This window comes from Diplodia seriata (genome assembly GCF_021436955.1).
Source record: "Diplodia seriata strain FDS-637 chromosome Unknown scaffold_6, whole genome shotgun sequence".
In the NCBI taxonomy this organism is placed as follows: domain Eukaryota; kingdom Fungi; phylum Ascomycota; class Dothideomycetes; order Botryosphaeriales; family Botryosphaeriaceae; genus Diplodia; species Diplodia seriata.
Window position 1 is genome coordinate 1,183,073 of NW_027117313.1, and position 13,246 is coordinate 1,196,318.

The following is a 13,246-nucleotide window of genomic DNA, read 5'->3' on the forward strand; positions in this document are numbered from 1 at the left end:
GCGGCGGGTAGGGCCAGGCAAGGGCCACAGGGATGCGGCGGGATGGACTCGGGGCCCAGCGATCGTTGGGCTCGTCTGGTCTCGAGCACACAACAGAGACAGAAACACACCTCGCCGCATCGGGCCATGGGCGGCGCGCGCGAGCCGGCAGGCACAGGCTCAAGCCACAGCGGTGCCGCACTCACAGACTGCCGCAGAGACGGGCGCCGGTGCTGAGGCGGCGGAGAAACGCAAGCGGGCGCTGCGAAGATTCGCCGTGCGTGCGCTCTCTCAGCTCAGCTTCAGCCTCTGTCGACTGCGTGCTCGAGCGGTCCAGAGCCCGGATGCTCTGCGACGATCCCGCATCCCAGTGACGTGGGCGACAGGCCACTCGCCAGCGCACCAGGCTTGATTCGGCGGTGCAGTCTCCGCTTGCGCTCGCAGGCGCCTAACCAGCCCGCCATTATTGAGCTTCACATAACCCCCGCGCCTCAAAATCCTCCCACCCAGGATCCGCGCCGCGCTTACCTCGACCCCCAGCTTCCGGCGGCCCTTTTGAGCTGCCAAACCCGCGTCACGCTTCCTGCACGCCCGTCGCCACGCATCCCGACCCGACGATCTATTATTATTCAGCCCACTGCCGACTCGTACCCGTCCCTTCCTTGTACCTCACCTGCTTATCTTTTCTTGCAATCCGTGACCCAGCGCGCTCCAGCCCGCTGTCCACGCTGCCTTCGGTCCGCCGCCGCCCATGCTACCATGAACTTCTCGTCGAGTCCTGAGAGCCAATTCCACGCCTGCTACTCATAGCCAGCCTCGACCCGAGCCCTCGTCTTTCATTCCCAGTCTCGCCCCATCTCGTCCTGCCCGCTCTGTCTCTGTCCACGATGGGCCTACCCCTCAAGGAGGAGTCGTGGATATGGTACTCGCTCGTCATCTTCGTGGCCGCCGCGCGCTTTGCGTCGCGCATTCTGCTGTTCCGCGGCGACCTGCGGAAGCTTCAAATCGACGACTACATCATAGCCTTGGCCCTCTGTTCCTACACGACCTTAATTGTAACCATCAACATCGTCGCCTTCACCGAAAGCAACCTCCTGCCTCCCGGATTCGACATGGACTCTTTGACGCCTCCAGATGTCGCGGAGCGAAGATTTGGCAGCAAACTGGTGCTCGTCGTCGAGCAGTGCCAATGTGTGACGATTTGGGCGGTCAAGGTTCGTACACCGCTACGGGACTGGACGCGCGCTCGTTGGGACGCCATAGGCAGCAGCCTGCGCCGACTCCCATTCCGGCGAACGTTGCAGCGCCCCCACATGCACCGTCGTTTAAAAATTTATGCTAACCCTGGTCACAGGCGTGCCTTCTGATCATGTACTATCGCCTAACGTATGTTTCCACTCTTTCCCTTGGCGCCAATGCCGCCGTGCTGACTTTCGGCCTCAGCATTGCCCTAAAAGAAAATATCGCAGTGAAGATACTCTCCATCTACGTCACCTTTGGGTTCGTCTTCATGGAGATCTTTTACTTCGGCGTGTGGTGCCGTCCTTTCCCCAATTATTGGGCTGTTCCGACACCAAACACGCAATGCAACGCCGCGACGAATCACCTCATCACGAACGCCGTCTTTAACATTTCCTCGGACATGTTCCTTCTCGTCCTGGCCCTGCAGATGATCGTCCGGAGCCGCCTGCCCTTGCATCGGAAACTGGTTGTTGGCCTAATCTTTGGCATTGGAGTTTTTGTGATCCTTGCATCGATACTAAACAAGTACTACTCGTTCACAAACCCGTTCGGCGGTTTGTGGACGTATTGGTACACACGGGAAAGTAGCACATCCCTCCTCGTGGCCAACCTCCCGTACACGTGGACACTTCTTAGACGCCTGTTCAACCTACGGTCGTTCGACGGGCGGTCATCAGGCACTGGGACCGCGACAGAGAATGGGAGCCGCTTCAACTACCACTCAAACCGCACGGCTCGCGGCCGCCACGCATCTATACAGCCTAATATGCTCAACGGCGAGCCGGTTTCTTCGCCGCCCTCAGCCTTGACGACTCCCAACGGGAAGCTTCTGCGTCGTTCAGACAGCCATACGGTTACCACACGCGGTTCCGTGGATTACGCCAACCGTCGCCACAGCGGCGCGCCTACTATGGGCGCTGCAAGCACGCTTGACAGCAGCCGCAGCTCCGCCGCTCGCTCCGAAAACCTGCTCCTCAAGACGTATCCCCATAATCACGAAGTGTACGGTCGCGCCGATCAAGAGGCATTGTGTGTCGAGCCTTGGGATTTCGGCATCGACTTGGGGGGCAGCGTCGCAGAGGAAGCGGAAGAGGAGGAGGGTTCATACAGAGATTACAGGAAAGACCGTGAGAAGCTGTTCAAGGACGCCTACATGGATATCGATCCTGCAAGGCTGGGGCTTGACAGCGCTCACAGGGAGGCAGCCGATCTCCGAGAATTTGAACGCGCTATGCTGCGAGGCGACGCATGGGACGAAGAAGCTGCAATCGGCGGCGACGGAGCTGCTCCGGAAGTGCATGCGCCTGCGCACCCTCTTCCGGAATCCCCATCGACAAGTCGACCTGGGAGTTCGCATCGATCAACTACTACCACCAAGCCACCGAGCTCACCAACGCAAAGTTTGGTGAAGGAGTAGCTACTGCGGCTTCCCAAAAATGCGGTGTAAAGTCTGCAAGAATACCACTTACGCAGCGAGGCATCCGATGTTGGTGTTCAGACCTTTGGTTTTTCCTCTTGTTTTTTTTTTGTTGCTTGACGCCTTGCTTCTTAGAGCGATGGCGCAGAAGGTTCTGGGCTACAGTTTTCCTTTCCTCAAGTCTTGATGATACCCTGGGTCTCGGGTTCTGCCCTTTGATTTTTCCATTCTAATTACACGACCTCAAAAGAGAGCAAGATCGGGTTTGGCGTTTTCCTATCTCTTCTTTTTTATCTTCTAATACACGACGAAGCGAAATGATGCGTAAGAGCCCTGGGAGAGGCCGGAACCTTTGTACAGAGATGGCTTGTACGGAGACATTCTAGATGAGAGCGAGCATAGGCAGCATGAGCGGTGGTCGATGACGATTTCAGTGGTCCAAAATCAAGGCAAGAAACTAAGCGGACTCGTGTCCGGTAGATGATGGGAAAAAAATTCTGATACGAACAATGTCCCAAGGGTTCGATCATCATGATGAGGATGTGAGGTGGTGGTTGCTCATTAAGGAAAGCCGGGGTTGGCGAGATCGTCTCAGGTGTGATGTCATTGCGGCCCGAAAATGAGGGCAAGCGTTTTTGCGGGAAGATCTGCTGCATCGTGCCGATGAAGAGGGAGTTCTCGTTTGATGTGCACGCGGATAGCGGGGTATCCAATGACGATGAAACAGGGTGACGGAGAGCGTCTGAGTGGGGGGAAGAGTGGCCGTTGCTTGTGGCGTAGTCGGGGTGAGGCGCTCTGCCATCGGCGTCCAAGCTCCTCTGGCGTTCCTTCTTTACCGCACGCACACTCAATATCTTTGGACCCAAAAAAGTTTGAACTCCTGATTCCTGCGCCGTCGTAGGGAACTCATTTCATCTGCTTACAGCTAAAATGATCTACACTTGTTGTCGTGGCCTGACGCGCATACCCTCGTAACTTGCACAAGGGCCGTTCTACGTGGGAAGGGAGCACACACGCGATGGCCGGTCGGCTACACTGTGCTCACTTCTAATGGTCGTACGACATCTCTTGGCATGTATGTGTGCGTGACGTGGAATCCTCCTTCAAATAGTGGAGTGCCTGATTTAGGCACGGAGCGTCGGCGCGGTGGACATTGGCGAAAGTGATGTTCTCGTGACTCTAAAGTTTTGGCTGCGCAGTTCTTTTGTGAGTGAGGCGGGGGCCGCCGATCTCAAGAAAGTTGAGCCGCTACAGTCTCGGACGCACTTCGCTGCACTCCCAAATTTTGGTTAGTGGCTGTGTTGCGCTTCGGTCTATGGCTTGGCTATGCAGCGGTGGAATTTAGCCAGGGCGACTCACCGTTACACGTACCTACATTTCCAAGTTTTTCTGTCAGCAGTAGTTCTGCCGGATCCGGCGTGATGCTGCGCTGCAACGCCGTCTTTCCCCACTCCCACTTCTTCACGGTTCCAGTTGCGAGGATGAGTAGCTACACGGCAGGTGACCAAAGGAATTGCCCGCCCGCATCTGCCGCGTAGAAAGATTCGACATAGGATGGATAGTTGAATACAAGATCTGGATATAAATATAAGCTTTAAACACGCGTGTATTTGCTTCCGGCTCCTGTATTCAAATGCCTATAAATATGATGATGCGGCATCTGTGTAAGGCAGGTGCGGGTGGGTGGGCAATTTCTTATGTCACCCGCCGCGGCTACTAAAGAGGGATCGGCGAAGCTAACCGAGTCCAGCAACCAATCCCGTGACACGCCGATCCTTTGTATAAAACTTTTGCCCCACCCGCCGCATGCCCAACACAACACCCAACCACGCATTCCAAGAGCAAAAAGATATTCCGTAACTCTCCGACGGGGAATCGAACCCCGGTCTCCCGCGCTTGATACTTAAATAGTGACAAGCGGAAATCATGACCACTAGACCATCGAAGATGCTTAGTCAGCTGTGCTGCTGATGGTTCTGAGACATTGATGGAAGTGCTGTTCAGACTGGGCATTATATACTGCAAAAAGCGGGGATTGGTGTCGAATGACTGGTACGAACAAGATCAGGGAATATCGTCAACAGCGGAACAGGGTTTCGATGAGCCATGAAGCTAAGTGCACGGGTCAGGTAGAGAGGACTCAACGCATGTATTGCCGAGTGGATGATTGTTGTATTCAAAACAGAGCAACAACTATTCGACCGATCTCAGCCGCCTCCTTCGAAGCACTTCCGAGTTCTTGATCACTTCTTTGACGTTACTATCATCCACCACGGTTACCTCTTCCAGCATCTCATTCACACCTCGAGACTTGAAATGCCCAACGACATGCCACGCGTCACTGATCATCGTAGTGCATGTGGCTTTGCAGAACCAGATGACCGTCCCAGCCACGAGGAGGAGATGCACAGCCATGTCCGCCACGACGATGAAGAAACCTCGACTGTGCCGCGGCACTTGACAATAGACCATAGAAGTTTTAGAAATGTTGCTCTTCGCTGTGAAGGTCGGAAGCCAGTCATAATAGGCGGCGCGAGTCGTCGACGTCAGCAAGGCCTGCCAGGCGAGCGCTGGGTTGCCCGTTTCAGCCACAACGTCGGCAACAAGGGACCCCAGAAGAGGCGGGAGCGTGACTACCGATAAGTTCTGAGGTATCTCCTGCTGCTCGTCTTGGTAGCAGTTCTGGCATGACACTGTGATCTCCAGCTGACGGTCATCCGCACCCTGCGGGTTCCAGAGCAAATCATTGACGAAGCTGTAGGAAGAGGTTGGCATCGACGAGTTGAGGCCCCACACTTCGAAAAGGGTGTCTGTAAATCGTTCACAGAAGTCAGCTTCTACATTTGGCAAACTTGCAAAGTTTTCTGCTTACCTGCAACGTCGCGCTCCAAGATCCAGTTGGGGAAAACTCAGATGTGTAGTTTCTTATGGCGGCGTCTACGTTCGTTATGTTGAGACTTAGTATACCACGTTCGCTGAGAGTTCTGGCGGACGATGATGCGCCAAGCTGGTCACGCAGTGGCCTTGTATCAAATTCCATGGCTACAGAGTCGCACAAGATGTTGGGTTCCGTATGGTTCGAGTCACTGGAAGCCGAAATGTTGAATTCTTGAACATGGGTAAGGCGATTGTAGTAAAACTGATTGTAACTATCGGAGCTTCAGTGTTTTGGAACAGGTTTCGTGGGGTTGGAACACGTACTATGCATCGTAGCATGCGGTGACGCTGACGCTAGTGCCGTTGGGACGCGATTCCGATGTGATATCCAACCATACTCCTCTCTCTTTCGCCACAAAATCCGGATAAGCCTTAATAAGGTCCCCCAGACTCATACTTTCACCGGTAGCGTCTGCAGGAGCCACGGCATCAAAGAAAAGAACCGCGTGCCCTAATTCAATCGGCCAGGCTTCGTCGGATGTATTGGTAGAAGCTCTCCAAGAGATTGGAGAAGGAAGTTTCATCGAGTAGTTCAAGGTGCCATTTTGTGTTGGATCAAGTCTGTTGATAAGACCGCCTGCCCCGTCATCCAACACGCACGCCTTGAATGCACGACCACTGTCCAGGCTGACAAAATCGTCCATCGCACATTCGAAAGGCGTTCCGGTGCAGTCCGGGTCACCAGAACCGTTGAATCGTAAAACTGCAGCGATTTGGTCAGGAATTGTCTCCGGCAACACTCTACCCTTGAACATGTAAGGTATATTGTTCCCGTTGTCATCCAAATTAGTCACGGTGAAGTTCCAATCGGTAATTTTTGGTCGTACGCAAACCACGCGTGAGTCGAAAAGCGATGCAGTACCCTGGAAATCCATGATGCTCGTTCGGTCTTGCTCAGCCGAAATTGGAAGAAACGCGCGTATTGTAGGGCCCGTGTCCAAAACTTGTTCTGGCATGGGTTCCGGGTCCTCAGACCACTCCGCGAAAGTAGGGAAAGAGGTTATCGATGATTGGAAGTAGTTTGGGCTCAGCACCAGCAGTCTGTAGAAATTGTCGATGTAATCGCGGAACCCGATTCCTGTCGCTAGTTCGTGCTGGACAGGAAAGCCGAGAACATTCGCAAAACCAACGTCCCAAAGTAGAATCGTTGAGGTGAACTGCGAAACAGAAGTGGTGAAAGCTAACAGGGAGATGATAATACACACTGGCGTGTTTCTGTTCCTCAGGAATGGCAATGCGGACATTACCGGGCCCGTATTCGTGTATTGCGCTATGGACAAGGCTGGCACTTCTTGCAGCAGAGCCCCCTTGTCAGCCTCTATCGATATGGAAGCTAACATTGATACGGTAGCTCCGGCTTGGGTGACAATCGCCAAACGAAGGGTAAGTGACGAAATGGTCACTGCCTGACCGATCCAGTCTCCGATCATGATGCGACGCCATCTTGCGTTTTCATCGCCGCCGAACCAGAGGCAGCTCACGACGGACAGAGCGGCCAACAGAAGAACCAACGAAGCAATGTTGGTGATGATGACGAACTTGCCGAGCCTTGGAGCAATCCGGCGACGTGGGAAATATTTTTTCAAGGGAGGTTCTCTTCTTCCTGGCCTGTCCTGGCGGTCCAGCAATACGCTCTGCGCCGAGTTGTTTTGTGCATCACGTGGTGCTTGTAACGCATCGGTCTCATCTGGCTCGTCGTCATACGGGGAAGCATTGAGACTGCGGAAGGGTGAAGTTCTATGGAAGGAGGTTGGAATCATGAGGGAGGAGGAATGGCTCGTGTTCCTTGTGCCTCTGGTCGGGGACAGTTCTTGTAGACTGTAGACTTCCGTAGAGAAGATAGACGAGGGTCTTGTTTCATGCTGCATGCTGGTCCTGCAGAGTATACTGAACAGTTGAAAAGTAGTTTTGCAGATGTGGGAAGGGTGTGGATTTGGCAAGTTCAGCAAGGCAGAGCGCGCTGCTTAAACAGCCTTGTGATCGCTGCTGCCTATTTTGCACCACCTACCTATCTTGTGCCGTGACCATACCAGGAATCACCCTTGCGTTGGTGTAACAGTTCCGACTTCGACTCTTCGTGCAGCAGAGGAGTTCGTACTACTGTAGAGGCGACGCTTTACCGCCATCAGCGAAAAACTACATTACGAATCATGAAAGTAAGCAGTGGTGATCATCTTCTATTACCTTGAAAGCTATCGATGCCCACTTCATAGTACAGCTACAGAGAATTTACCGTTCCTTACACCATATCCAGACCTGATGTTGCAGGATAAAATCCAAATCATTGCGGCGCCTATTTGACATTGCCATAACTCACATAAGGGTATTTTCCGACGTCGACTTCCAAAGAAACCGTAACTTTGCCGTTCCCGCGGGGTATCAAATCTCTCTCTTTCCAAAACGACCTCCACCGTAGTAGAGTGCGGAAGGGAGGCCTCGCACATGTGGAGCAACATATCAAAACTTAGACTTCCTCGCAAGTATTTTCTCAACACCAGAATGTGTGTGGTGCCACCCCCTACATGGCGAACTCGATAGCCCTCGCGCTGCCCACCGACAAGAAGCTGTTGACACTCTTCTGCACGGCCTCGAAGCGGATGAAGTTGCACGTCTGGCTCTCGAGGTGGTTGAACAGCGCGGCCAGGGTGGGGAACTTCCGGCCGCCGCAGGTGCCGCGCTTGTTCGGGCAGTGGTACAGCGGCGCCTGGTGGACGGGGCTGCGGACGTGTGCGTTCAGGCCGGCCGGGGTGCCGAAGACCTTGTAGCACACGTAGCATGTGTAGCCGTTGACGCCGTTCCACGCGCTCGACGGGTCCCACTGCGCGTTGCGGTCGGCCGGCTCGGTCCACTCGAGCAGGCGCTCGGTGAAGACGCCGTTGGGGTCGCGCTGGCGGAGGGTTTGGTGGATGACGTTGCGGTCGAGGTTGCGCGCATTGGGGCAGGAGCCCATCTCCAGGTGGTGGGAGACGCCCGAGGCGGTGGTGAAGCCGGTCGTGCAAAAGGGGCACTTGACCTCGGCGCCGCGGTGGACGCGCGAGTTGCGGTGCTGGCGCAGGTTGTTTTCGTTCTGGAAGTACCTGTCGCAGTCCTTGCAGTGGAGGTGCTTGTAATGGCCCTTGTCTTGCTGGTGGTCGTCACGGGCGTCTTCGGAGCGGAAGGCGTAGTTGCAGGTGTCACAGTCGTAGGGGTAGGACCAGTGGTTTTTGTCTGCCATGTGCTCGTTGGCCGCCCACTGCGTTGTGAAGCGGTATGAGCAAGTCTCGCAACCATACTTCCAGATCCAATGGTTGGTAGCGTCCATGTGCTGCTTGCAAGCACGCCAGGTGTTGAAACGGCGTGGACACTCGTCGCACTTGGAACGGGTGTCGTGGTGGTCGAGGGCGTCCATGTGCTGATTGCAGGCGCGCTGGCTTGCAAATTGCCTATCACAAGTATCACACTCGTAGTCGGACATGTTTATAGATGAACACTATGCACGAGGTTAAAAGCAGCCTAGACATAACAGTCGCAACACCCTCCGAGATGTCTGTACCTGTTCTGGTGCGGTGGATGACGAGCTGAAGCGAGGGTGAGATTGAGGAATTTGTTTGGAGAGCAACTGGAATCGTCTGCAAAGGAAAGAGGGCGAGGGCGAGGGCGAGGAGAAGGAGAAGAGCGGGGTTTGCTACTTGTATGATTTGGGGCCCGGGAAACTAGATACATAGCTAGTCGAGCAGCGGATAGGTGCGTCCTGGACCAGCCAATTCGGGTAAGGGTCGAAGTTTCCCCTTGGATCATCATACGATAGGAAGAATCCACGATATGGCATCTTATCACATTCGCCGATCGGCTGCTCGGCAGTTTCATCTCTTTGCTACGTTTCACAGCCCTGCAGCTTGCAACGGCTTTGTGCAGCATCAAACTACCGGGTTGTTGCTGCACTCATGGCCTGACGTTGCTCGGACATTTCCATCTGTTTCCATCTTGAACGCCACATGGACCCTCGCATTCCTGCGCACTAATCAGACTAATCAGCAATCGCTTCTAGTTTCATCATCAGCATTGAACTGCAAAACGTGAGACCAAGAAGTAAAAATTCCATGTCCATAGTCCTCTTACGAGTGGGTATTCGTCCTACCAGCTGTATAAACAATACACCCTATCCGATTCCCGCAACCCCTGCTTTTCCCCACAAGATCCCATGCCCAAAAATAACCACAATGCTATGCCCAAAACAGAAACAAGAGATCCCCCCAAAATGCCTCCCAAATGACGAAAGAGCTTAGCTTTCCCACCAACACACTGACACTGGAATAACGGCCCCCCGCATCAGCACCGTAAGCTGATGAGCGAGAAACATCCCTCTTATCTTAGTCGATGGGGCCGCGCGTCTCCGCAGGTGACGTCCAACGCAGCTATAGGCGGTCGCTGCACTCCTCGCTTCTCTCCATCCACGCGGCGATGCGTCGTTAAGGATATGATCGCTGGTAACCACCGGTCCCGGATGAGTAGTACATGCTCTTTGTGGGGAAAAAACAACAGACAAGAACGAAGTCTTATTCTTTCTGCAGCCAATAGAACAACAGAATAAACCAGAACTCCAATAATGATGAGGTAGCAGAGGCTATGCAGGTAATGGTGTGGACAAGAAGATTCGTGACCGGGCATGGTGCAAGATTAACCCCAAGAGATTATTTACGCAAAAATTAAAGCCAACGTTTCTGCGAAGTGTACTGCGCTCTCTCTTGAGACGTCTTTCAACCATCTCATGCGTACCTGACAGGCGGACCGCTGTACGCCGGAGGCGGGGGCCCGTACCAGGCGCCACCTTGAGGCGGGTGCGGTGCCATGAAAGGTTGTTGGCTCTCGTTCGGGTTCATGCTCATGTTGTGGTTGCCAGGGGCCCACGGCGGAGGCACGCGAGGAGGTGGGGGCCTGCCCGCGTTTGCGCCAGGCCAGGGTGCGGCTGCGGCGGCAGCTTTGGCGCGAGCCCGCATGCGACGGCGGCGACAGCTGCGAGTAATGCAACCAAGTATGGAGAGGAGAAGCAGAACGCCGATGGCAACGCACACGCCAATGACGATGCCCTTGTTCCGGCTGATCCAGTTGCCAATTTCTTTGCCGACATCGGACCCAGAGCAACGACCCTGCAAACGAGTTAGAAAAACCTACATCAGGGGATCCTGGCAAATGACTTACATTGTCACACTTTCCACCGCCGCCGCACTCCGTGCCGTCCAGGAAGTTTTGCTGCAAGCTATAGCAGACCCCATTGGGAAATTCCGGGCTGGAGCAGCTGATAACACACGTGTTGCTATCGCAGGCGTACGTGTCGTTGGATCCCTGAGTATATGCTCCCAGTGCGGACTGGCACTGTTGGTTCCGGCTGGTACATTGGCCGCTGGCGCACTTCAACCCGTCGCCACAGCCGGTGCCGTCATCAGAATGCTGGTCCGCCGGACAGTACGGCGAATCGCCCGTGCATTTCTCTTCGGGGTCGCAGTCACCAGTTGACTCGCGACACACAATGCTGGACGATGCAAACTGGCAGTTGTTGCAGCAGTCTTCGTTGGCATCATCGCAGACGGCATTGTTTTGGAACTTGCAGGTGGTGGGATTGCAGCACGAGTTGTCTCCACAGCCATCCGTGCCACCACAATCGCAATCTTCGCCTTCCTCAACGATGCCGTTACCACATTGTTGACCGGAAATGGTAGTCACGCCTCTGTTGTTTGTCAGGCAGTTCGACTTGACGCTGTTGCGGCCCATGGCGCTGCAGATGTTCCCGATGGAGCATGCCGAGAACTTGGTGATACCGCTGGCAGTAGACGGGTTCATGATGAATTGCTCACCAGCATCGCAGGTGCTGGAGCTGAGCGGACAACATTGCTGAGAACTGACGGTATTGCTGTCGGAACAAGTCTGGGAAGTGCAATCGTGCACAGCACCAAAAGTATGACCCGTCTCGTGGGCAACGACCTGCCACTCGGTGTTCGTCCGCGCAACAACATTGGCACCCGCAACTGTCTCGCTGCCACTAGTCGAGTTCTCACCCATCGATCCCTGCACACACGCCTGTCCAAGCCAAGCAAGGCCAACGGCCTGGCCCGTAGGGCAGTTGGTCAAGAGCGTCCAGTGAGAATTCGTATCCTGCCTTGCGCCTCTCCATTCAGAGAACAAGTTCAAGCGGTCCTGGATAGTGACGCTGTCGGAGCAGTCCTGGTTCCATTGGGTGCTCTGCGGGGGAGTTCCGGGACAGCTTGCCTCGCTCACGGTTAAATTCTGGAGGCCCAAAGTAATGTTGAACGTTGATTCGTAGAGGTCAGAAGCGGAGTTCATGACGTTGATCACGTTGGCCCTAGCGGATTCCGTGGAATTGAAGGTTTGAGTGTATGTGCAATCGGTGGCGACGCCGACCAGAGCGACCTTGCGTGCAGTGGGGCAACCGGACGTCGATCCGATGGTAGACGCCAAATTAACACCTGCCGAATTTCCAGATCCAGGGGTAGAGTCGAGCTGACGCTTGGAGAAAAGCGAGCTGATTGGGGTGCTCCAGAAGCCCTCCTCGCGCTTCAGCATCCGGCCATAGACGGGATGGTCCATGTTCATGTTGAATTCCAGCCTGTCCGAATGGCACGCCAATTCCGAGTCCAGGTCGCGGCGCAACTCCTGGCGTTCGTGGTCGTAGCTCGTTTCCGAGATATCCGAATCCCTCCATACGACCATGTACTCGTCGTCGGCCGGCTCCAGCTCCGGATCCAGAAGGTGCTTGGTCGCGCGGTAGCTGGAGGCCATATGCACGTGATGATGGTCGTGATCCACGCTGAAGACACCCTCAAAGAGAGGATGCTTGCCGTCGCGGTGGACGGTGAGGCGAGCCCAACCCTTGTCCACCCATTTGGAGTCGCCTCTCCTGACCCAGGCGCGGCCCTTGTAGACCTTGTGATCTAGCCGGTCGATGGTTTCACGACGGGTAACCTCGCCGTCGGCGCCGAGGTATTCAATTGTTGCGCCCTCTGCGATAATGTCATGGTTAGGCTCCAGGGCGAGGCGCACACGCTGGTCGTTGAAGAGGTCGAAGGTAAGGTCGAATTCCGACAGGGCGGTAACGCGGCTATTGTATGTATGAATCGCGGGGTTGCGGAGGACCTCGAGGGCCGTGAGTGGGTTTCGAGCCACTGAGCTTGCGTGGACAGAGTCGAAGAGGGTGGGGATGACGACGACTGCCGTCCAAGCGCACGACGCAACCGCCGCGGCGGCGGAGCGGAAGAGGCGCATGGCCGTGGGGTTAGGAACGGCCGAAAGCGGCGATCACAGCGAGCGGCTGAATCGCAGAGCGAGCGAAGAGATGCTGTGCGATGATTGCAGTGTGGTTGTCGAAGAGAACGAGCGACAGGCAAGGCCGTCAGGGTCGGGACGTATAAGACAACACGAGGTGTTGCGAGGCGAGCGGCTGGAGGTCATGGATGACGGCAAAGAGAAGGCAGTGCAGCAGCCAAGTCGGCTTGGCGTGCCTAGGGTCGCAGACTCCGCACTGGTTTCCGCCAGCCCCCCAACATTTGTCTCGTTGCCCGGCGACGGCTATCTTAACGCCGCAGTCCCGCTGCGCGCGGCGGGGGCTGTGCATCTCACGCTCGTCGAATCGACTGTCTCAACCGCTCTCCCCGCGCGTTCGCGCCATCATCCATGGGA

At 55.2% G+C, this 13,246-nt stretch overlaps 4 protein-coding genes and 1 non-coding gene across 5 annotated transcripts; 1 reads left to right on the forward strand and 4 right to left on the reverse strand.

Moving 5' to 3' along the window:
• Positions 1–866: 866 nt before the first annotated feature.
• Positions 867–2,638, forward strand: SLS55_006271 (uncharacterized protein; the record flags this gene model as incomplete). Its single annotated transcript, XM_066777702.1, has 2 exons — positions 867–1,193; positions 1,748–2,638. The coding sequence occupies 2 exons, from the start codon at positions 867–869 to the stop codon at positions 2,636–2,638; spliced, it is 1,218 nt and encodes a 405-aa protein (XP_066631797.1).
• Positions 2,639–4,498: 1,860 nt separating this feature from the next.
• SLS55_006272 lies at positions 4,499–4,586 on the reverse strand. The gene has a single exon. It is a non-coding gene; the product is annotated as a tRNA-Asp (tRNA).
• A 245-nt stretch (positions 4,587–4,831) lies between these two features.
• Positions 4,832–5,678, reverse strand: SLS55_006273 (uncharacterized protein; the record flags this gene model as incomplete). Its single annotated transcript, XM_066777703.1, has 2 exons — positions 4,832–5,448; positions 5,606–5,678. The coding sequence occupies 2 exons, from the start codon at positions 5,676–5,678 to the stop codon at positions 4,832–4,834; spliced, it is 690 nt and encodes a 229-aa protein (XP_066631798.1).
• Positions 5,679–8,093: 2,415 nt separating this feature from the next.
• Positions 8,094–9,277, reverse strand: SLS55_006274 (uncharacterized protein; the record flags this gene model as incomplete). Its single annotated transcript, XM_066777704.1, has 2 exons — positions 8,094–9,044; positions 9,269–9,277. The coding sequence occupies 2 exons, from the start codon at positions 9,275–9,277 to the stop codon at positions 8,094–8,096; spliced, it is 960 nt and encodes a 319-aa protein (XP_066631799.1).
• A 1,043-nt stretch (positions 9,278–10,320) lies between these two features.
• Positions 10,321–12,832, reverse strand: SLS55_006275 (uncharacterized protein; the record flags this gene model as incomplete). Its single annotated transcript, XM_066777705.1, has 2 exons — positions 10,321–10,701; positions 10,754–12,832. The coding sequence occupies 2 exons, from the start codon at positions 12,830–12,832 to the stop codon at positions 10,321–10,323; spliced, it is 2,460 nt and encodes an 819-aa protein (XP_066631800.1).
• Positions 12,833–13,246: the final 414 nt, after the last annotated feature.